A 23,429-nucleotide genomic window follows, 5' to 3' on the forward strand; every position below is an offset into this window, starting at 1 on the left:
CTATTCTAGCTGCTAAGAAGCACAATTAGCTCTATCCCAGCTGAAACCAGGACACTTTCTAACATCACTGAAGGCTCATGAATAACACACACACCTTCAGCAAAGGTTTGGATCAAGCTGCATGAAGCATGACAGGATTGCAGCAAGAGAAATCTTGTCCTTCTCAAGAAAGAAAGTGAGTCAAAGTTTGCTGATGAGAGAGGGAGAGACAAGAGGATACAAGCACACGGCATGGATACACTAATGTGGTGCCAAAATGTTTGACACTGATGGGACTTCGATATAGAGAGGCCTGGAACAATGTTAGACACTCATCTGCTTTCTCAAGGGCTGTGTGGATATTCTAATACAACTCTTGAAGGAAAGCCACTGAAGCTTTGAAAAACATGGAAGAAGCAAGGAAAAACATCACAGGAATAAGGGTCAGACCAAATGTGACTCTCAATGTAGAGTTAAAATCTAGCCAGCATTCTGGTGTCTCCACATGAATGAATACTTTCCAAAATGAATTATTCTAGCACTTTTCAGCAATCTGGATTGACATTTCAAAATGTTTTCAAAGAACATCTTACAGAGACTTGTAATACCCCAAGGAGCACTACAGATCAGCTCAAATTGTGGGCTGAGAAAATCAATGACATTTTTTCACAATACAACCCCACTGTTTCAGCAACACATCTTAATGCAGTTATTATAACCTCCTAAAATCTTACAAAGCTAATCTGTAAAATACTATTGTCCTAAGTGAAGAAAATGCACCTTAGATATATTAACATTGACCTATAGCTTGGTTCCCACCTGACTGGACCTGAGCCATTTGCACAGTAACTGTCCATCACGACCTGAGAGATGGCCAGGTTATGATGTGAACCTTTCCATCCTGATACCTCACCTCTTGCTAGCATCATTAACTGATGTAGATGAAAGATAAATTTCTCAAAAACACCTGTGCCACTGCACCTTACCATGTAATCTTTTGACCTAGAAAGACCTTGCTATAATTTGGAAAGCACAAGGCACGCAAGATAAATTGCCTCTTATTTCAGTGGTGTAATCTGCGCAGTGCAGTGAGCTCCGAGGTGGAAATGCTGTTACGAATAACGCAGTGTAGACAGCACAGTTTCCACTAGATGGCAATCAAGGAAATAAAAGTTCCTTGGTACTTTAAAAGGGGAATTTATAAACCAGCTGAGCATTTGCAGCACGTGCATATTTCATAGAAGAGAGCTGCTCAATTTCTCCTTTGTTTTGAGTAGATAATATTCAGAAATCCTTTTGAGTTCTGAGCATTAAAGGACTCCCCAGGATGACAGAAAGCTCGCTGAGTCACTGAAAGTAAAGTTTGGCCACCCCCCTTTTCTCCACTGAACTATTTCTCTACCAGTGTCATTGTCATCTAAATCCTTCTGGGACCTTTGAAACCCTCTTTGGAATCACCCAAGGTCATTCAATTCAGTATTCTCTCTACGTGGCAGTCCAGGTTGGTTCTAGACTTCAGGAAAGTCAGCTTGCCCAGCCCTCTGAGCTAAAAGCATGGCTTGAAAATTCAGTTGTTTTAACATACATACACACACACACACACACACAAAGAACAGAAAGAGGAGAGGATATAGAGAAGTGAAATGTATACAGATCTGCTTAATAGAGCTGTTTAAAAAATACATGGATGTGAATAGCTCCTCTGCTGAAACTAGTGTGGAACATGAGATGGCAGATAAGGAAGAAACACTTCGAGGAACGAGCTTGCCTGACTTTACACATGACATAGTTCTGCCGGAATACAGGTTAAGGGCATGTCTGTTTGAACGATTAGGGCTATCTCACTTTGGTTTTGATGTCTCATTTTGAAAAACATATATATGTGAACCTTTCCTAGGCCTGTAACAGCCAACACATAATTTGTTCTGGTGCAAATGAATTTTACTAACCTTTTTACTCTGTACTTGCAGTGTTTTATTTGGAAAGAAAGAATGGGGAGGAAGAGAAAATCTGTTACCTTTAATCTTCCCCCCAAAAGGCTGCTTCTGCTATTTAAAGTGGAGATGCAGTGCTCTCTATGTACTTGTGCTTAGACTTTCCAAAGTGGGATATACTAAACGCTAGGAAAAACAAGAGTGCAACCCCATGTGACTTTCAGATATCAAATTATTTGCTCATTAAATATAGTTAGACTGTGAAACACTGAGACAGTGAGATAATGAGTTGCACGAGTCCATCTTGAATAACCAGTTATGGGGAAAATAACTGTCCTTCTTTGTTTGACCATCACCAGCTCAGGCTTCTCAGCGGTAATGGCTAACAACCATTCACCAGCCCAGGAGGTGGTGTTAAGAATTTCACTTGATTAATTAGTCAAAGCACAGCCAGATTTATCCTTGCCTCACTTTCTACCTTCTGCCTATGACATATTGTCTAGATATGGAGGATAAAGTCTCCTAAGCAGGGGCAGTGGATCTCTTAAGTGGTTTAGAATTTAATATAGACTTGTGTAATCCTTGTTTGGGATTCTTGAGAGTTGCTTCAACAGAAATACCAACGACGTAAAGTGCCAGTGGGTGGAAGGGAGCCTGGACCTGGGCGAGCAGCCGTGTGTCATGCTGCCTCCAGTGCAGGTGGGACTCCAGGCTCCTGGAGGGGCCCCTGCACCCTCCCAGACACGCTTAGTGCCTCCTTGCAGGGAAACGTGGTGTCTCCACCCCTCATCCTTACATTGCAGTGGTGGGGATGTCATCACCATTCCTCTGCGTGGGCTAGAAATCACCTGCGTGACGTCAGCTGAATCCTTTTTAATTAAAATAAACAGGCTCCTACCACCCTTATCCCACCTTCTTTCCTTCGCCTTGTGTCTGCCACTCTCATTTTCAGTTTCCCCCATTTTGCAGTCTCATGCGAGTTCATGCAGACTCTGTGGCCAACTGTCCCTTCTCAGCCTCTCTCCTGCTGCAGCACATCTGCAGCATCCACCTCTCTTGCTCTCTCCCCACAGGTACCTTTTCTAGTCATTGGCATTCCGGGGGTGACTTGAGCTCCAATGTTGTCCCCCCGTGCAGATCCCTAAAGCAACAAAGGGAAACCACCACAAGGGTTTTGTTGACCTAAACAGTAACAGCAGGACTGTAGAAGGTGGGTTTCATTTTCGTGAAAACTAGTTTTTGAAAAGTCCCTGACTGCTGGCACAGCTCTGAACAGCAAAAGCATCTTTAGAGTCGTTTCCCTGAAATCACAGCTTTGAATATCTTCATTTGGAATGGAGTGGTAGGAGTGGTGATTACTGCAGCCACAGTAACAGTCTGAGTCTCCCCTCCCTGCCCCTCAATAAACATGTATCTCTGTGAAAGTGAAGATCACCCACTCAGAAAAGCTTCCTATTCACACTTGTCAAGTCAGACATGGCTTTTCTCAAATCAGAGAGGACAAATGCACACACAGCATGCTAGGAGCAGGATATACCAGTCTCCTCTCTGTGGCAGCGTCTGTATGTGTCACAGGGAAATACATGCCAAACTGGATTAGGCTGTGGTCCACCTATCTGGTGCAATAATCTTGTCTCTGATAATGGCCAGAGGCTTCAAGGAGGACAAGACCTTAGTGGGTAATGTGCCTTTCATCCTGCTCTGAAATAGCTCTAACACTGCCCTCCCTTCTTGAATTCAAGGCCCACTAACGCATTTTTGACAAAAAAGAAACCAACATAAATTAAGGAACCATCTTGTACTAAGCCATTGCAAATTCTGGGTTTTGACCCAGAGAGACTTTTTGCTAATTTTTACCTGTTCATTTATCATTTCTGTCTCCCTGCTCTTTTATTTGCTTGCTTGCTTAAAGGCATGCACTTACAGTTTTCCACTTCTTTTTTCTCTTCTTTCCTCCTTCTTTTTTTTCTAGAGAATATATTTGCACTGAAAGGTGAGGCCCTTCTGCTGCCTAGTTCTTTCAGTGATAACTACAACTTTTCCAGGTAGCTGTGTTTTCTCTTTAAGGTGCCCTCATGGCACACATGTCTGAACTCCAAAGCATTAATTTGACTGAGTAGACCGAGAAATGCCAGAGTTGGATTAACATAAATTCACAACAGTTGTCCAAGCAGGAAACTATATTTTGTATGGAAACCTGAACAGCTCACACCTGCATGACAGACTTCTGTCATCAACCATCTGATTTGTGAGAACGGAAAAAAACCCTTGCTACTTTCACAACACTCTGAAAAGGTGTGTACGGAGGAGCTAGGAATGTACTACTGTGATTCCCATTTCAGATGTGGATTCAAGCTCCAGATTAGAGGACAGATTTTCACCCAACCAAGCTGCTTGGTTGTACCTTGCAATTGTCTGCCTTCCTTGTAGTATCACTTGTTCTGATTGAGTGTTGAAGTGCCCTTGCAACTGGAAAATTTTTTTCCACATGGCCTGATCTCTGTGCATGGTCGTGATATTTCCAAGACTGCTCATGCAATTGTGAGTCTAAACCTGAAAATGTGAATGCAATTGAGTTGCTTGATGCTATATGGGAAAAATGTAGTAGAATTAGAAAGGATAAAAAAATCCTAAGGCTTGGACAGCACCTTCTTATACAGGCTGATATGAACAGAATTCACTTGGATGTAGTTAGTAACACACTCTGTCCGCTGAATGAACAAAGATAGTCTTTCACCTAATACTAGTATAAGATCCAAATCTGCTGCACCTGATACCAATATAAGACCCAGAACTGCTGTGACAGAAAGCCCTTGATAAAATCACACGCTGATTAATGGTTAGCTATTTGGTTTTGCTTTTCAAGTTTTATTGGAAGGGTCAAGGGATTTCTGGCTAATATTTAACCAACATAAAGGTCAGAGGTTCTGAAAAAGTGCTTTAAAATACATGGTATTAATAAAAGATTGTCTTGGAAATGCAAAAGAGCAGATGATAAGTCAGTCTCTCCCTGGGCCAGGAAATAAAAGCATCGGTTTGTAGTGCCCATCTAGCTGAAGGATCCCTGTGCCAGTCACTTGGGGAATGTGGGAGAGGCTCCCTGGAGCCCAGGCCTGGTAAGGGTAACGTCAGACACCTTCTGGCACAAGCCTAACCGAGGTCAGGTCACTACTGCCACAAAGGCAGGGAGATGTTTTAGCCTCCCACCTCCCTCCCACCGCATGCTAGTCGTTGGACTGTGCTGCTGACTGCATTTCAAGTGCAGAAATACAGCTCTTTTCTAGCTTCCCGAATGAATCACTGACTGGGAAATGGTAACTTGAACAGTGCCCACACCACAGCAGGGGAGACAAAAGGCAGATGCTTTATGGGCAGGTCAGAACAATTTTAGCCCACTAAAGCCACTACTGCATAGACTTAGGACTGCTCAGGTCCTAAAATAAAAAAAAAAAATTAAAAAAAAAACCCTACAAACATTCTTCAGAGCAGGGGCTCCAGGGAGCTGAGTTCTGTTGCTAGCATCCACAAAAACTCACAAGTCCCTGGAACAGAAAAAGTCCCTTAGAGGCCAAATACCCTGTGGCATACTGATGTGACCTTGGCAGGGTGACGACTAGCAATAGTGCTAATGAGAGGCCTCAGGAAGTGAATGCCCTGTTCAGTAGATTTTAGTTATAGGGCTGAAATGAAATATTCTCCTAAATTTCTCTCACATAGGTGATCTGTAGGTGTGTGCCTGTGCGTTTCTCTTAGCCAAGACCTGTAAATTCCTGCCTTTACAAGGAAGGGATTGTTCACTGGCAGGCAGGATGCAGGGCACATTCCTAAGTCCAAATAAAAATGGAGTTACAGGTCCACAGCACATTTTTGTTCTATTATTCACCTTAAGGCTTGAAAACCTTCTCATACACCTGTGCAATATTTTTGTCAAAAAGGAGAAACATCTAGATACCTTTTATTTTAGTTAGGAGAAACACAGAGGTCTAACAATTCTGTCTGTTCTAGAAAAACTATTCAGATATTTTTTGAAGGGTGTAATGCCTAGGACAGCTACCCACTTTTTGAAATAGAATTTCATTAACTTGTGTAAGAATAACAATTATATTATACATAATTAAGGTAAAAGGTAGAGATTATTTCTTGGCTTACTAATGAAATAAGCGTAATTATTTGCTTTTGTGTAATGGCGAACAGATCCAGTACTACAGATTATATGCTCTGAAATAAAATAACACAGTTTTACACAATTAGCAACAGCATATCTTTTGAAAGATGAATGTGCTTCAGTAGCAAGTTTAACATGGCAGATTTTACTCTCTTTTATGTAAAATATTTTTATCATAGACCAAACTTTCTTATAATTTTTCTTTTAAAAATAGTTTTTCCATAATGGGGTAAAAAGGGAGGGGAGAGAGGTTTACAATGCCAAGCTTGTTGGAAAGGGAGGTTACGAGCACACACCTGTGCATGTTTTGTAGAATATTCAGGAAGTAGCTGGTTCAGAAAATATAACATTGCTTCACTAATTACATAATTAATTCCTCCTCATTTTGATAACCATTTATAATAACTGCAACAAACATTCACACCTCACCCTTCTCCCAGTATCTCTTCTACACATGTGCAACCAAGGAAGTTGGAGCCAAAGTAATTATGTCCTAGGCAGTTTTATCAAGGGTATTACACAGCATTTCAAAAGAGGCTGATGTAAGCAACAAGGAGCATGGAGAAAAGTCTGCTTTCTCAAGCTCAGTTCTAATAGCAAAAAGTTAACTTCAAAATCTACTGCCTGATTTGAATTTGTTTTTGGTTCTTCTGCACAGAAAGCATGTCTCAGGCACTAGTGGTGGTGCTCCTTGGCATCTCTTTTATTATCTTTAGAGTAGTGCAATACTGGGTCAAACAGTATGTGTGTGTAACTTGGCACAGCTCCAAAGGAGATGAGCCAACTCACGCCAGCACGCAACTTGGCTTCGTACATACAAGTAAGAATGAAATGTACATTAAGCCCTAATCCTCTTTGGGATAGGACCCATATTTATTTTTTGTTTCTGCACCTTGCTGGAGAACTATTCCACCTGCTCATCAAAGGGCTCTTCCCAAGCCTTTGACACAGTAACATCCTCTGGTTGATGCCCAGGGCCAGGCTCTTTAAAGGGTCATTGATTTCCTTATATGAAGTGGCACACTTCAATCCCCTGTCCTTGGAAAGAAGAGGTGGAAGGTATTGCATTTTTCTACTAGAATACAGAGGAGGATTTTAAAAAGTAAGACAAAACACATTACTACCTGATGCTGAAATTAATGCTTATTAAAGATCTTCAAGTAGTAATTCAAGGTGTAAAGATTTCTATTCATCCACAGGGCCAGTACAGCATAAGGAACCTTTTTTTTTTTGCATCAAGCAGTATGAAATGGATAATGACTTAATTCCCCTGTTCATAAGCATTACAGTGACAATACTACCATACTCTGATGACTTGGGCATGCCTGTATATATGCTATATATCCACACATTAACAAGAAGTATGATCTGGGGCCATAAGCAACACAGATCTGATCTAACAAAACAAACAAACATCTGCCTAATTGAAAAGAACACTCCTAACTCAATATGGAAGTTTTGGTTACATGTGTCCTTAATTAATTTTCTGTACTGACTTGTATTGCACTAATCCTGGAGAGATCCACAGAGAACAAGACTATCTACTTTGTCTGGGGTAAACTGTGTATGCTACAAAGGCAGTCCTGCGGGATTATGCTTTCCACTGCTATCCTCCCCCATTACACATCCTATTTCCTCCAAAGCAAAAGGCACATACATACATTTCTGCACATGTGATTTTAAAAGTTGTTGGTGATGGGTATGATTAAGGAAATATTCAAAAGAGAGAACTTTCTAACCATGGAACTAACATACTGAGAGACAGTCACAGCGGGCCGAGAGACTGAGCACGAGTGTGTGAAGCTTCTTCACATGAAATGCTCTCTAAATGCAACTTAGGTTAAGACTCAAGGCCTACAAAATTGCGATGACAAAAGCTGACACTCAAATTCCAAACAGTATTTACATAAGTTTCCACAGTTTCATTTTGAAAATACTTAAGATGATGTCTCAGACATGGCACACAAGACTGACTTTAGCAAATCAGATCTCTAATCTAGAAAACAATGAGTTTTTCCAAAGCAACGTGGATGGGCTTCCACTGATGTATGCCAAGACCTTTTAAAGGGACTGTCTAAATCTCCAGTGCTGGATTAGTGATTTTTGGACAGGCCACTATTATTTTCAGGCTCACACATTATTCAAAAGAACATCAACTTAATTTTATCAAGTTCAAGCAGAGGTTAGTTAGGTGTCAGGTTCTTTGGACTGAGATGAAATATTGGGGGAAGGTTAGAGACTGAATTCCTTAAAGCAAGAATGACAGCTCCAAGTGATGTCTTCACCGCTTCCCTAGCAGTTGAGTACTACACTCCTCAAACTGGAATGTTCTTTGAAATGCTGTGGGAAGTGACACAAGCCAGCTGGGCTGCACGTGGCATAGATGGGTAGAGAGGCTGAGAATATTTGGATATGGGTAGTGAGAAGCCATCCTGCAAAATGTGATGCAAACTTAACTTTTAATGGGATAAGACACTGAACAAACCCAGGAAAAGACTGGTATAGCAACCATGCTTAGTATATCCAGATTTGTGGAAGCGAACCAAGCTGGGTATGCTACAGGCTAACCTATGAATAATTACTTCTGTAAAAACATTCAGGTTCAGATGATCTTTAATTATTGAATGATCTTCAGAAATTGCTTCTTGCCCAAATTATGAATAGATATTAATTATAACAACACCTTCTATTATAATTAGAGTGTGTTTTTCATTCCAATGGATCCTTAGGCCTTTTACAACATATGCATAATTCATTTTTGCTCGCCTCAGGGCTGAACACAACACTTAATAAAGAGAAGGGACTGTGTTAGCTATTAACAAAGGTTATCAGAACTCCTTTCTTGTTCCTCACCTCTTCTCTAGCTTCTTAACCTCTGTTGCAATCACTGCCTGGTGGCAAAAGTGGGGATGGAAAGGGGAATTGCAATGGGGAACAAGGGAAAAGAACAAGCTCTTGTCATCAAAGCCAGTCACAATGTCTCTGACAGAAACCACAGCAGCATTAACTAAATAAAAGTTAAAGAGCATGAGTATTTTAGGAAATAATTATGTGATTGCAAAGTTAATGTGTGATTTCTATACTAAAATTATACTACAAAGAATATCTGGGATGATGCTTTTGATATAACCAGCTGCATCTTTGGTATAACCCCCTGGGAATCCAGCGTAACCATTTCAAAGTAATGCCACATTAATGTAATTCTGGTTGCACTGAACCTGCTAGAAACAGAGGCAAGAAATAATAAGTATGTTTTTGTAAGCATGTTTGTATTGTTTTGGGTATAGTGACAATAACAATAAAACCTTTATGACAGCACACAGTCATTCAGCATGTCAAAAAGACAGCAACAAGATTAAGACTCCGGATTTGGAAATTAAGGTCCAACCTGATGACCCAAATCATGCACAATAGCAATTATAGTATTACGCTATTAATTTTTCCCCATCAGAAATCACTCATGATATTGAACAGTGAATCCTTCTGCCTGGACAAAAGTATTATCTGGGAACTGACAGCAAAGCAAGCATTGAAAGGAAGCATTCTTGTCTTTGAGGTGTGAACAACTCTGTCTCTAAATATATCCAACTTCAATACTCACTATTATGCTTGAAGATTCTAATAGTAGCACCTGAAAGCCTTGCACCAAGAACGAGAGAAGTGTGGTTCAACTCATCACTTAAAATGAGGCAGCCCTGTGGAGAAGGAGTACAATAAGCATCTGCATGAATTGGGAGGCTCTTGACATGTGTGCATGTGTGTGTCAACATACTTATGTGTCTATGATATAGCATGGTACCAACTAATCTGTAAGTATTAAACATGAACTGGATTTTCTGCCACTTCTCTGAAGGTGCCAGGATGCACTGCAAAGGCACACAGAAATTCTGGGATCAGATTTTCAGGCATTCCCAGGTCATGCAAAGGGGCCAAATATTTCCTGTAACTGGAAAGCCGTGAATAACCCTAGTAGGGATTGACTGCTTTATGGTAAAATCAAGTGATGTTACTTCCTCTATCACCTATCTACAGTCTATTTTGTAATGCAAGGAAAATGCAGTCACCACCCCATAGATAAAGACTGCATGACAGTAATGTAGGGAGGAGTAATACACTGAGGCTGGACTGACATCAGCACTTTGGGCTGCAGAAATGAGATCAGGACAGACTGATGACTCAAAAATCCCACCTCCATTAAGGTGTGAGTGGAGCCTAGGTACCAGGCAGAGGCCTCCTCTGATAAATGCATAGACAGTTCACCTGTAGTATATTTCTAATTAATTAACTCTGTTGATAACTCATTTTCTTTTTAGAAACTAAAATAGAAATGCAGGAGAAATAACTCTGTATAATATATCAGCAGGAGCCAGGATTCACAGTTGAAATACAAGCCAGAATCCTAATTTAGCTCAGCATTCTATTATACATCTTGTGCTGTGGTTTCATTACCCAAAGGTCAGTACAACAGTAAGTAAATACTTACTTTGGAAACACAGATTATGCCTAGGTTGAGAGATACACAAATATGCCTAAAGACTGGTATGCAGAACTAACAGTAAGAGTATATGCATCTTGACAAGAAAATGTAGCTGCTAGGCTTAATTAAAGAGGAAAATTTAAGAATAAATCTCCACAACACAGGGCAATTACATAGTATTTGTAATATATATATTATAATACTATATAAAATTAATATATACTAAAGTGTTATAGTTATATTCTATATAATACATATAGTAACACCTTTGTGCCACCTATATCTAAATATCTTGCCTCTGAGTCTACATACCAGGCCAGCTAAGCGAGGGAAAATTATTTTATAGGCAAGCAAGGGTAAGTATTTTATGCTGTTATGTATGTCTACAATTTCATAGATTTATATTTATAAATTCTCTGTATCGGTTCCCTTTGAAATTGCTGGTCAACTTCTCTGGTACTGCTGCAGGCTGAAGTTCACCTTCCGGGTAGCTGAAGTAATTCCCCCTGCCCAGCCCTCGTATACATGTTTCCTTGGAATCTCTTGCAAAAGCTGGATTCATCACCAATAGTGAGTGAAGAAGTGATATCACCTCTATGCTGGTGCTTCAGAAGAAATCTTGATCATACACCACACAGTGAGTTCATTCCCTCTCCACAAGGAGGGAAATAGTTTCACACTTACACAACACACTTCATACTGTTTCACACTTGCATGAGCTAAATAAGAGCTACCCAGTTTTCCAGCTAACAGTGCAGTGTATCTACTTGCTATGTCAGGAGTTGTGATGGATGGGATTATGGATTTTCATACCTTTGCGTTAGGTACCCCAAATTGGAGATAAAGTCCCTTCAGCACCAAATGAGAACCCAACTTTTGTCATATGGTCACAACATTAGACTTCCGTTTTGCTGCCAGCTTCCTTTGCAGGGCTGGATGAAGATCTATTCATCAGGAATGCTAAACACTGTGCTTTCTCTTTTCCGAAAGTGTTGTAAAAAATATCCTAATCATCATCTTTCATCACAGGCAGATGGGCAATATCTCTGCAAGTAGCCCAAATACTTCATCCCACAACAGCTGAGACATGGGATGCAACCTTTGCTCTCTTTTTCGGGAGAAGCCGCTTCATCAAGAGAGGCTAAACAGCCATATCACTCATCCTTAAATAGATGTTAGGTATGGTAGGTATGATAGCAACACCCAGAGATAGAAAAAATGATGAAAGAGCATATTTAAGGTCACAAGGTCACCAGCCTTATGACTCGTGCATTCTTGATATCAAGCTTTGTTCCTCGATCAAGCCTTTCCACTTAATGTGTGCCCAGAATACTGCAACAGTTGTTAAGACAATTAATAAAAGATTGTTCTATATGTTCCTTAAGAAAGTACTCACCTTCCCAACAAGGGCTGGGATATTCATTGAGTTAGTTGCAAAGCCCATGCCAAACACCATAGCATCTTCCACACCAAGGAACTTGGCCACAAGTTTCTCTAGTTCTACATGTTTGTCTAGGGTGCCTGCAGAAATAAGCACAGGGAATCTTAAATCTCATTAAACTGTGAAAATTATTAATTGTAAGGACATAAAGCATAAAAAAGAACAGGCTAGAAGTGTGTCATTAAGTTATATGACATTAGGTTCTAATGAAGGTTTTCCATTTGTATCTTGTGCATGTGGGATAATGCGAGAAAAAGCAAGGATGTAAACTAACTATAACTAGTATTAACAAATACTGTTGATGTTATGGTAGTAAAGCAGTTGCTTTGGGGAAAATCTTCCTTTTTCCACAACAGCTTTTGACAAAGTCTATTCTGAAGAATAATTTATTGCCTTTTCCTCCCCCTTCAATGAGGACAAAAATACCTCCTTTTTACAGGAAATATGGGACAAACATCTTAGGCATTCTTGAGTTCTCTCTGAATGTGAAAGCAAAAACTGATGGCAACAAAATTCTTCCATTTATTTTTTTCTTGGATACCTATGTATGTGTACAAAATCTTTAATTATGATTTTGTATGGATAAACAGAATTGATCTCCATCTTTTTCTACTCTGGAAGGTAAAAGCTATGCCATTCTTCATAACTGATGATAACTCTTCTCTTCCTCTCAACAGGCAAACATAAATGATAAGGCAACACTGGAGAACCTTCTTTATCGCACGTTACTTATCTAATATTAATGCCTGGAGCCTCCAAATTCTCACAATGGAGGATGACAAAATACAAAGGGCAACAAACAAAAGAGTGGTGTTAAGAGACTGAGATAACAAATAACTTTGAACAGTAATGAATCATCTCAACTTGCCAGCTCTCTAGTCTTTGGTTGCCTGGCTGTGCATTGCAGGTACCAAGGCAGAAGGGACTCTTACAGCATGATCTGTGGGGAAGAAAAGAGAGTGGCCTGTGGATTCTGACAGAGCATTTCCCCTATGAATAAGGCTGTAGGCAGGGAACAGAAGAAAAAAATTAGGGAAGTGAACACCTCTCCTAATTTTTGTGCTGAACAAATTAATGTCACAATAATATAATCAAAGTGAATTACAATTGACATGGACAAGAAATCTGTGTTCACTGTGATGGACAAAAGGCATATGAATGGAGGAAAGTGGAAGTTGTCTAGTGTATCTCAACAAGAATGGTGAATCAGAAAGATGATCTAACCTTCATCATGGAGGAAAGCTCATTTAAAAAAAAATCAAATAAAAAAGGCAGCAGTACACTTTCAACAACAGCACTAACTCAGCTGGTTACAGTGAGGTAGTGTTTTCATTATTTTCTCTCGTTAAATATCCAAAGTAAGAATGGCATTCACTTGGAAACAGAATGTCAAAATTAGCATGCAGGCAGGTAACTCTCTAATAGCCCGGGAGATAAGAGGCAAGGATCATGTGGCTTCTGGAAAAACATGGATTACGTGGACAGTAAAGAACAGTGGTGCTGTGATTTTGCACAGAGCTTGCACGGGTTCTGCTAGACTTGAGCCAACTCTAGCAGAGCCTCAAGAGTGTCTCTGCACTCATTGTATCACACTGGGTGTACACTGAGCTGGGCTGTCTCTGGCTCTGTGTTCTGATAAGTTAGGTAACATGATGCAGAAAATTTGGCTCTGCAGAACCTCCAGTAGATGTGAGCTGACTGCATGAAGCTCTTTGGGGATGGCTACTTTTCGCTTTTGTAGATCTCGGGATAGAAAAAGATACGTGCTGGCTCTGCACACAGCCACTGCTTAGTAGCCAAGCTCCATGAAATACAAAACCACATAGCGTCAGAGTTGAGCCACTCACTGGAGAGATGTGTGAGAATCTATGTCTTAACTTATAAGACCAGTAGATCTCAGGATGTATTTCTGTAGTTAGTTCTGTATTTTTTGCATTTTGGGCACAGTTAGTCTTCAACCTGGTTACAGAACTCATTGACTGAGGGTTCCAGCATGGTCAGCTGCCCTAGAGTTCTCTGCAGATGTTATTTTGTCACTTAAGGACTATCAGCACACAAAGAGAAGATGAAGTCTGAAATGGAAGCTTGAAGGCAACTATACTGTGGTCACAGCTTGAATTAGAAAGAGGTTTGTGAAAGCATGAGAAACAAGCTGTGTGTGCTTTGCAAGGCAGGCATTTTAAGGCATGAGAAAATTGTCCCTGACTCTTCCAGAGGTAAATCTGACACTTCTGGGGTGGAGTTAAATTGCTTTTTGGGGTTGCATCATCTGTTTTTTGTTTTTAAAAACAAGACAGCCTGACTCACTAGATTATTCTGTTCAAGAATCTATTAGATGAACCAGAAAAGAACAGCACATTTTTGACCTGTATTTATTGATTTTGTGATGATAAAGAATGAGACATTCTGAAAGTGACCTAATTCTTACTTATTGTTTACAAATCCTAACAGTGAATGCAGATAATATTGTATATCACTATTGCCTACAAATCCTGGAATACAAACTGGAATCAGTGGGGGGCTTGGTTTGCAAAACCAAAACTTGAATGACAAGGCTTTTCAAAATGAGCCGTAGTTTTGAATTACTTTAATTATAATGTCAACGTTGTAGGTGGTAGGTGAGGTGTTGCAGAAGCAATACAATACATATCAGTATTGATGGTGAGAGGTTTGTGACAGCAATATACATTGAGTAGAGCTGATAAAGCATATTAGCTTTCATTCTCCCAAGTTTAGAGTAAAAGGAGTATTTATTTAATAAAAGATGCTATAGTTTAATCATATCAGAAGATTTCTTCAGTATGCATCAGTCCTTGGACACCATATAAGATGCACCAATTATATCACTTCTCTCCAGTGGAGAAAACAAAGGGTCAGATGTGCTCTGCTGGAATGAGGCTCATCCACTAGTGTTCCCAGCTGGTCACAGTAGCCACCTCAACATGCATAAACAGCACTACCAGACAGATGCAAATTTGATCTAAAGGAACTTCCATCGGCACAAGCTGTTACATTTCAAGCTACATAAGAAAGGCAGTAATTACACTGGTCTTCATTAAATACAACCTTAGCAGTGTCAAGTCAGGTTATCATGACCCTTAAAATGTCTTGTATTGTGCTGGATTCAGACCAGCATCGTGACCTGGTGAATGAGAAGTCATACACTAGATATATGTTTATTAACACACTGTATACACAGATGCCTCCTATACTTGCCCTATACATAGACATGAGAATTTTTTCCCATATTCTGTCTGCTATGATTTTTATGCTGTCTACAGCTTGGTTTGACCTGAGAAATGAGGATACAGCTGAATAATGTATGCCATCTTACCAGGAAAGACTTAAGACAAAAAGGAAAAGAGAAAGCTACCTGCGTGTTTAAGAGACAAAACGGAATACTTTCTTTTGAAAGTTATTGCCCCCCTGCTAAACAGTTGTATGCAATAGAGTACAGTAGGTGTTACTGTGTTTCAGGATTATATAGGTGTTATGGAAAGTAAAATCCAAGATGTTATCAAAAGTGGACTTTCACAATGTTAGACACCTCCACAGATTCCCACACTTTTCAAAGCAAATCACCTCATGTTCAAAATCTGATGACCCAGTTCCCTCCATTTACTTGCTGCTGCACTCTGGGGACAGGGAACATGAAGTACACTGCTTTAGCAGGCTTTCATTGGCTTACCCACGCTCTTGGGTTGAAGATCAGTGTCAGTATACTAGATGGATAAAAGCTTGAAAATGCAATTCCCATGATTCACAAAGTTCATTATTTAGCTTTGACACTTGGACAAAGTGGTTTGTGCCACTGGTTGGTCTGCCCAATACAGTCTTTCAGGTTCTTATGTGTTAATGACATGTACAGCTTAAACTGTCAACACTGGCAACAGCATCCTTTAATAGAATTTTTCATTTGGAATTCTGAGACCCCAAGAAGACAGGAGAATATCCGCTCACTTCAAGTTAAACAAAAGCAGGATTAACCTGATATATGCAACAAGTCATTGAAAGAAAAAGAACACATTCCCATAAAAGCTATTTCCACATGTGAACAGCAGCTGAGAATCCTATGGATCACTGATGTGACTCACCAAGGTAAATAAGAACCACTACTCTACGAAAATGACAGTTTGTCAGAGGTATGCTTAGGAGGGCGGGGAACAGAACAAAACACCTAAACTTCCCTGCCACATGTGAATCTTAAGGTCACAAAGCCACTAGGGTAAGATGCTTGCCAGAGATGAGAAAATAATATTACTGACACACACACACACTTTTACAAAAGCAATATTGGATGAGTTATTACTAGAAGGATGAAGCAACAGAAGATGTAGAAAGTGTATTATTTATTTACACCATTCTACGAGAGTGAATGATGCTGATGGTGAAACGGTCCTGCAGAGCCCACCACAGGAGCAAAGCCTAAACTTGTAGAATGATACAAATTGGCAAGAGAGAGGGAGAGAAGGCCACGGTAATGTTGGATAGTTGCCTCATTTAACACTGTATGTGCATAAGAGAGCCCCAAAAGAAGTGGGTTTTGAAGAAGCATTTGAAAGAATGGAAAAGCTCAAGTTTTCTTAATGTTGCTACCAGCTGGTAGGGCTTTCATACCACAAATATGTTGCAGGTGTCATAGATATAATAATGTTTCTGTGTAATTTACTGATTCTCTGAAAAGAGTAGATTCATTTTAACAAAACTTCCAGTTTAACTTAGATCTTCCAGTTTTGTCTGCTTTTTCCTTTATAAAGACACAAGGCTAAAATTTACAGGTTAAGTCCAGCCTCTTCATGCCAAAACCTGGGTGGCAGTATCTTAAGTGTCTAAATATTTGCATGTACATAGATAACATTATATATTGGAGATATTTTAGGCTTAAACAGGTCACACAACTCTCAGTTACTCCTGACGCCTTCAGTTCCACCTGCCAGAACCTTGATTGTGCTTTGCAAAGCATACTTTTGCAATGGTGAAATACCAGGAACAAACTTCACCCTTTGATCATAAGTTGGATCAGTTATTTATGAAAGGGTAGGCACAAAAAGGAAAATGATGTTAATAGGAGGTGACAAAGAAGGAAAATTCCTCTCATGAACTGTTTCCTAATTTATACCATATCCTATCAGGAAGTAGCCAAGATTATGAAATATATATATACACATACTAATTTTCATTTATGTGGCTGTATTTCTGCTTAAGATCATATTTGTAAACTGCAAATTATGGTAACTTTAGTTCTTTATCTCCTTCTCCTAACTGAAAAATGGACCATTTATTTCTGTGTTTGTACAGTGCTGAGTTTAAAATAAGCCCTGGCCCTAATTAAAGCTTTGAAGTGGTATAAAATAAAGAATGGCCAAATAACTATTTTTATCTTCTTGAAATGCTCCAATAAATTCCTATTAGACCTTAAAACCTAACAGAAGAAAACGGAGGGGATGGAGCTACTTTTGTAGCTTAAACATTAGCATGGGTTTTCAGATCTGCTTTTTAGAAATCAGATCACAATCAAGGATAAAAAATTCGCAAACAAACAAAAAAGCCCTAGAACTGAGTGCAAGCTAGACATTAAAAGGTAACCTCCTAACCATGCCCTCCAGAATGAATCACCCTGCAAGTGTTCTGGGCAGGCTCCATCTTGTCTTTTGGTCCAAGGCATAATCACAGGAGAAGGATTTCAAAAGGCAGGAATCCTGCTTGGCTGCTTAAGTAGCACTAATGACACATTTGCTCCTGTTACTCACGTAGATCATCTCCATAAGGAATAATGGTGAGTTAGATAAACAAAGCATTGGAACTACTAGCTGCTCATGTGACAGCCCCATCACCGCCCTGGCGCTAAGTCTAGGAGTGTTCACAGCATGATAACCTGCCTTATCTTAAAAAAATGTGTAACAGTACTGATTTTATTATCATCTGCAATCAGCATGTAGCAGAGTGTTAAATAGCAATTTGCATATTTCTCCCTCAATAATTTTAAGTTACGTTGCTCAGAAAAGGCTGAATGTAAACAAAAGAATGACAGGATGGGCTCAGAAAAAAGGCTTGTCAGCCTGCCTCCATCAGTAGCCAACGCCCACGCTAGCCATTAAAATACACTGATTTGCATGGGAGAAAAGGACTTCACATCCAAGTTGTCATTCTTCTCACAATATAGAGGGAATACATGCTACCTCAAATTTATTTAGATTCTTCTGTGTTAGATTTTTATTAAGCTAAAAAAATAACACTTTTCAGAGGAAGATTAAAATAAATGAAACATAAATAAAATACATTATAAAGATTTTTTGGGGGTAGTTTACATGAAATACCCTAATGTTCCAAATGCTCCAAATAATTGAATAGGTACTTTCCACTTACTTAAATCCTTCAACATTTAAGAATTATTGCCTCAGACCAAATGTTTATTCCTGGAAAACAAAACTTAGTACTTTTTCATGTCCTGATTGGTTTCTTGACTTATCATGAACTAGTCAAAGAAATAAAAATAAAAAAAAATTACTTTTTCTGCACCTGCAGGAGAGACTGCTGCTAACAAAAGCTGTTTTAAGTTAAATTACACCCATGGTCAGTTTTGAGAGCTATGCTAGGTACAGACCTCTCTGTATCCTCCCTTGACACCTCACAGAGTTGATGCAGCATCTTTTCCTCTGGCTTTGGTAATTTTAGCCTTGCCACTCTCAGGTGCACTCAGAATGCTCTTACCATTCTGGGTGAACAATCCTACTGTTCTTCCCAGCCTCTCCCTCTGATCAAGAGGGCCCTCATTCTCCATTTCCAGGTGCTCTGAAATTTTCTGAAGGATTTTTCTTATGCTTAAATTTTTGCTGCCAAAGTCCTTCAGGGAATACTTCCATCCCATGTACCAGACAGAACCGAAAAGTCTTTCACCTCTAATCAGACCGTGATATCAACATTTTTTACCTTCTGCCCATCCTCTGCAAACAACCACTTTCACATATTCATGGAAGCTACAGCTCGTGGAAGACATGCCCCAAGCATATGTGCGGGTCTTTTTTGTTGATCTCTCTTAAGCCTCTTTCCCTAATGTCTTTTTAATCTTAGTGTCCTCAGAAACACTGAAATCATCCAGGTTGCTGCTTCATTATTTCCTTATATGCTACCTCTATTATAAATACTGCACAACTCTATAAAAATATGAGTACGTGCACGTTTCTGATTCAAGCCATATTTGTACAATGATTTGCTAGTCCACAGGTCCAGTATTAATGATTATACAGCAATGGCCATAGGCATATAAGTATATATATATGTAAGTATAATATAAATTAATACTAAACAACTAGTATAAGATGCACTGCACCATTCAAAAAGTCCCTTTTGCCCATAATCCTTCATCTGACAGTGGTCTGGTATCAGTGTCTGGGGAAGAATGAAAGCAGGACAAACATATTTATAGTATGATCCCAGCTCCTAATTGATTTCAGCATAAGGATGTCTTGAATCAGATTTTGGTATTTCTAGTAACTATCAATGATGTCACCTCTGCATGTGGGCAGTTTCCCCTACAATGCAAGGGACTGTAAAGTTTTCGCAGTTGCTGCCTTCTTTGCAGTGAGTTGTTGTGTCTGCCAGTCTCCAATGTGAAGAGCTGCCTCCTATCTTTAGATGGAAACCTGTTACCAACTTCATACAGTTCCCTGTAGGTCTTGTAGTGGAAGTGACAATGAACAGCCAACCCTGACCACTCTTCCATGCCACACATGATTTCAAAGATTCCTATAATTTTCTCATTTAGGTTCTTTTTGAGCCACATGACAGGCATTTCTGACAGCTGAAGACAGCTAGCTCAATAGTTCTTCACCCAGAGGCAGTTTGAGGCATTTAATGATCCTTGTTGCCCTTCTCTGACACTTTCCAGTTCTGCTAAATATTTTTGACTGGAACTTCACAGAGTACTCAATATGACAGCAAACCACAGCTTTATGCAGTAGCATACTGAAGTTCTATGGTTGGCTTTCTGTTCACTTCCTAATGATTTCTAGTGTTTGATTTGTTTTCTGACCACTGAACAACAAGCTAATGCTTTCTCAGAACTACCACTTATAACCCCTAGATCTTGCTCCTAAGGGATAATAGTTAACTTGGTCTTAAAAAAAGGAAAATATTTTTCTTTCAGATTTAAAGTCCCACAAAAACCTCAGGAATGTGTCTTAAATTACACTGTTATGGTTAAGAAAGTGATTTATTATTATTATAATTTAAAAAGAGCATGAAATTAAAGATGGAGTGAAAAGCCTTAAAACTTTTTATGGAGGACAAATCTGCAAAGACCAGCCACTGCTTTTATCAGCTTCCTATGCTTTTGTGCTTCAATAAGAATGTCTGTTCAATCAGCATATGAGTTATGATTTTAGAGAAAGCATGAGAAAGGCTTCACAGTTCTCACTGAAGTTAATTTTTGAACTCTGTTTACACACAGTCTTAAGTTACTTTTCTGGGAACATAGAATAATTGTTTTATGTTTAGAAAAGTTTAGCTTCACTAAGTTTCCTTAATAAAACACAGTTTTGTAAAGATATAAACCACGTTAAAACATCCATATTAACTTATTCTGAGAGCAAACTACCTGCAACAACATTCTAATATGACAGCATTTTATACCCACACCGCAGTCTGCACAGTTATAAGAGGAGGATTTTAGGCAGAAGACCACAAAGGGCAGTTTTACCATCATGTATTCTTTTAAACGTTGCTCGCATTAATTTTATTTGTTTCTTCTTTGTTTTACCCTCTCTCTGAAACCTTCTCAAAGTAGTGGAATGATCTTTCTCAAAAAGAGAGACCTATTACTGCTTTGAGAGAAATCTTGGTAAAACTCTGACCATGCCAGACACTTAAATGCACATAAGCAGAACAGTACTTTCAAAGTCAGCTATCTTGAAATTATAAATACGTTCAAGTGCTCTCTTGGATCAAGACCCCACAGGCAATTTATAGCCTTGGCTCCTACAGCTCCCTTAATTTTTTGCTTCAAACCACTTTAGCTCAGCCACACAATAAGAACAAAAGTTTTGAAATGTTATCTGCTCAGGAACAAAACCGTTCTGTTCTGTTTTTCTAAGATGAGGATGGCGAATGATAATTAAAACAGGTAAGACCTCTCATACAGATCCTTCCCTATCTCTCTCGAAAGTGTATGTGTATATGTATATAACTGGGACAGAATTTTTCAAATCTGCTCAACTGTGAACCAGAACAGAGCTGAAGCAGCACAAGAGGGTAAAGGAAAAAGAAAAGAGGATATCCACACTACTAATGAGAAGCAATTTTCCTTAAGCTGTTAAGGCAGTTCTTGGTGGCAGACAGGCTCCAACAGAGCCAGGGCCAATGAAGAAACCATTGCTCAGAATTGCTCTGTGGAGCAACCTCTCTCTCCACTGATTTCACAAGCACAGGCTCTCTGTTAGCTGCCTAGGACAAAATGCTATGGCTGCTCACCTACACCATCTAAGTCAGGTCTTAACACCCTGCTCTCCTATTTTAATAAGTCTTGATGTCCAAGCTGCTCTCTGAAATTCATTCCCTAAAAGTCTGATACTGACAAGACTTGTACAACGTTCTTTATTTGTAGCCCATTCTTGCATTGTGAATAGTCTAATGAAGTTCACAGGACTATTTGTTGTGAAAACAATTAGATTGAATCTAAAACTTTGCTCAATCTGTCAAGATAACTGAGTACTGAACAGAAGTTCAAAGAGGAAGTCATAGAAATCTGTATACGTTGGCTCTCAAAACAGACCAGATGAAGTTAAATACTAAGATTTTTAATATTTGAAGACAGAATCAATCTTTTCATAAGGGCTTTTTTTTTATTATTATTATTATTATTTTTAGAATAAGTCAAAGTTATGCAAATTTTCCATCTAAAAAATTCCACAAAAGATAAAGAATGAGGAACACCAGACATATTCTTTGATATACTGAAAAGAAATAGAAATTTTCTCAGACAAAATAGAATCCAAGAGAAAAAGACACAGAGAAATGTTCCTTCAGTACCTTAGATGACTAGTAATGGTGACCGCTTTCAAGCATGCAATTCAGGTTAAACAATATATTGCAATCACCAGATGGGTCACCTACAAAAGGAAAGTAGGATCAATCTGTAAACCCTCTCTGAGTGGTGTCACTGACATATTTATTATTGGCAAATCAAACCACTATGACAAGATAAGAAACAGATGACAAGGTCTGCATTATTTTTTGTCTGGAAATGACACTTTTTTTTTTTTTAAAAAAGCGACTACAACAAATTAAATACAAAATTATTTGCACAAGATTTCTGGAGGAAAAGAGTTTACTTTGAGAGATACAAAAAAAACTTTCAGTTTGCTGGACTGCAAAAAATAAAAAGTCTATAAAAGACTTCTTATGCTGGGAAACCTACCTTCTTTTGATTTTGACAGCTCCCAAGAAAGATAAAGCCTGAAGAGTAACCTTCCCTTGCATTTCTATGGCTGGAAATAATTTTCTCTGAAATGCAGGCTGATTGCACCATTAGGAATGCAAGGCTTTGTGTAAAAATATACAATTGAAGATAGCACTACATGCAGCCTACAAACCAAAAAAGCAGAGAAACCATAAAGGACATATAAACCAAAAAGTCAGATGGAGCTCTCCTGTAAGTATTTCTTAGAGGCAGACTAGAAATTTCTATGTTGTACACATTAACGTCTTATAAAACATTACAAGATATTCTTAGAACATGGGCTAAAAAAAAAAAAAAAGTAAAAGTTCATTTTACTAATCAGAACGCTCTGTATGTGGTAACAGATACAAATCTGTGATGCAATTAAATTTGCCCTAAAACAGTTCTTGAAGTCTCAGTGTTTATTTTGCTTCTTTTAAAAAATAAGCCTGTAACTTTCATCATTAAAAATCCCAGGCCACTATATGACACATTTGGTTTTGTTTTTCCACAAATCAATAATATTTTTCCTTTTAAAAAATCCTTATGTGATAATGAATAAAACACAGCATCACTTTTAATAGTGAATCAAGTAATTGTTGAAGTGACAAAAAGTATCTTACTATTCAATTCCTTCAAGATATCTGTAAGAAAAAGCATATAGTTACAGAAACTTTGGTGGCCATCTAGCTGTTTACTCACCCATTTCCTGTCTGGTACTGCAGATTCCTGTCCCATATTTTTGTAACTCTATGGTCACAGTTTTCAAAGCATTAACATCCGTTTCTGCAAAGCCGAGGTAGTTATAAGAACCCATATTGATTACATTCTTGATAGTCCTTCCTGTAAACCTATAATTAAAGCAAATTTTAAAGAATAGTGCAACTTTCCTTCCAGCTCCAAACAAAAAGAAAATACCCCCCCCCCCCAATTTTCCCATCAAATATTGTTCCATTGTCAATTTGCTATATGGGATTTTACAATCCTCATACTTTAAC

At 38.9% G+C, this 23,429-nt stretch overlaps 1 protein-coding gene across 4 annotated transcripts in view; it reads right to left on the reverse strand.

The window, feature by feature from the left end:
• Nucleotides 1-23,429, reverse strand: part of SPTLC3 (serine palmitoyltransferase long chain base subunit 3) — an 89,557-nt gene that overhangs the window by 29,290 nt on the left and 36,838 nt on the right. For all 4 annotated transcript variants that reach the window (XM_042789925.1, XM_042789924.1, XM_042789923.1 and 1 more), the window contains 3 exons: nt 23,134-23,282; nt 11,952-12,076; nt 9,680-9,773 (listed from right to left, as the gene is read on the reverse strand). In XM_042789925.1, coding sequence (XP_042645859.1) covers nt 9,680-9,773; nt 11,952-12,076; nt 23,134-23,282 — 368 coding nt within the window. The remainder of the gene's footprint in view (nt 1-9,679; nt 9,774-11,951; nt 12,077-23,133; nt 23,283-23,429) is intronic.

The sequence above is a fragment of the Tyto alba genome, unplaced genomic scaffold, assembly GCF_018691265.1.
Source record: "Tyto alba isolate M040663 unplaced genomic scaffold, T.alba_DEE_v4.0 Super-Scaffold_16, whole genome shotgun sequence".
NCBI lineage: Eukaryota > Metazoa > Chordata > Aves > Strigiformes > Tytonidae > Tyto > Tyto alba.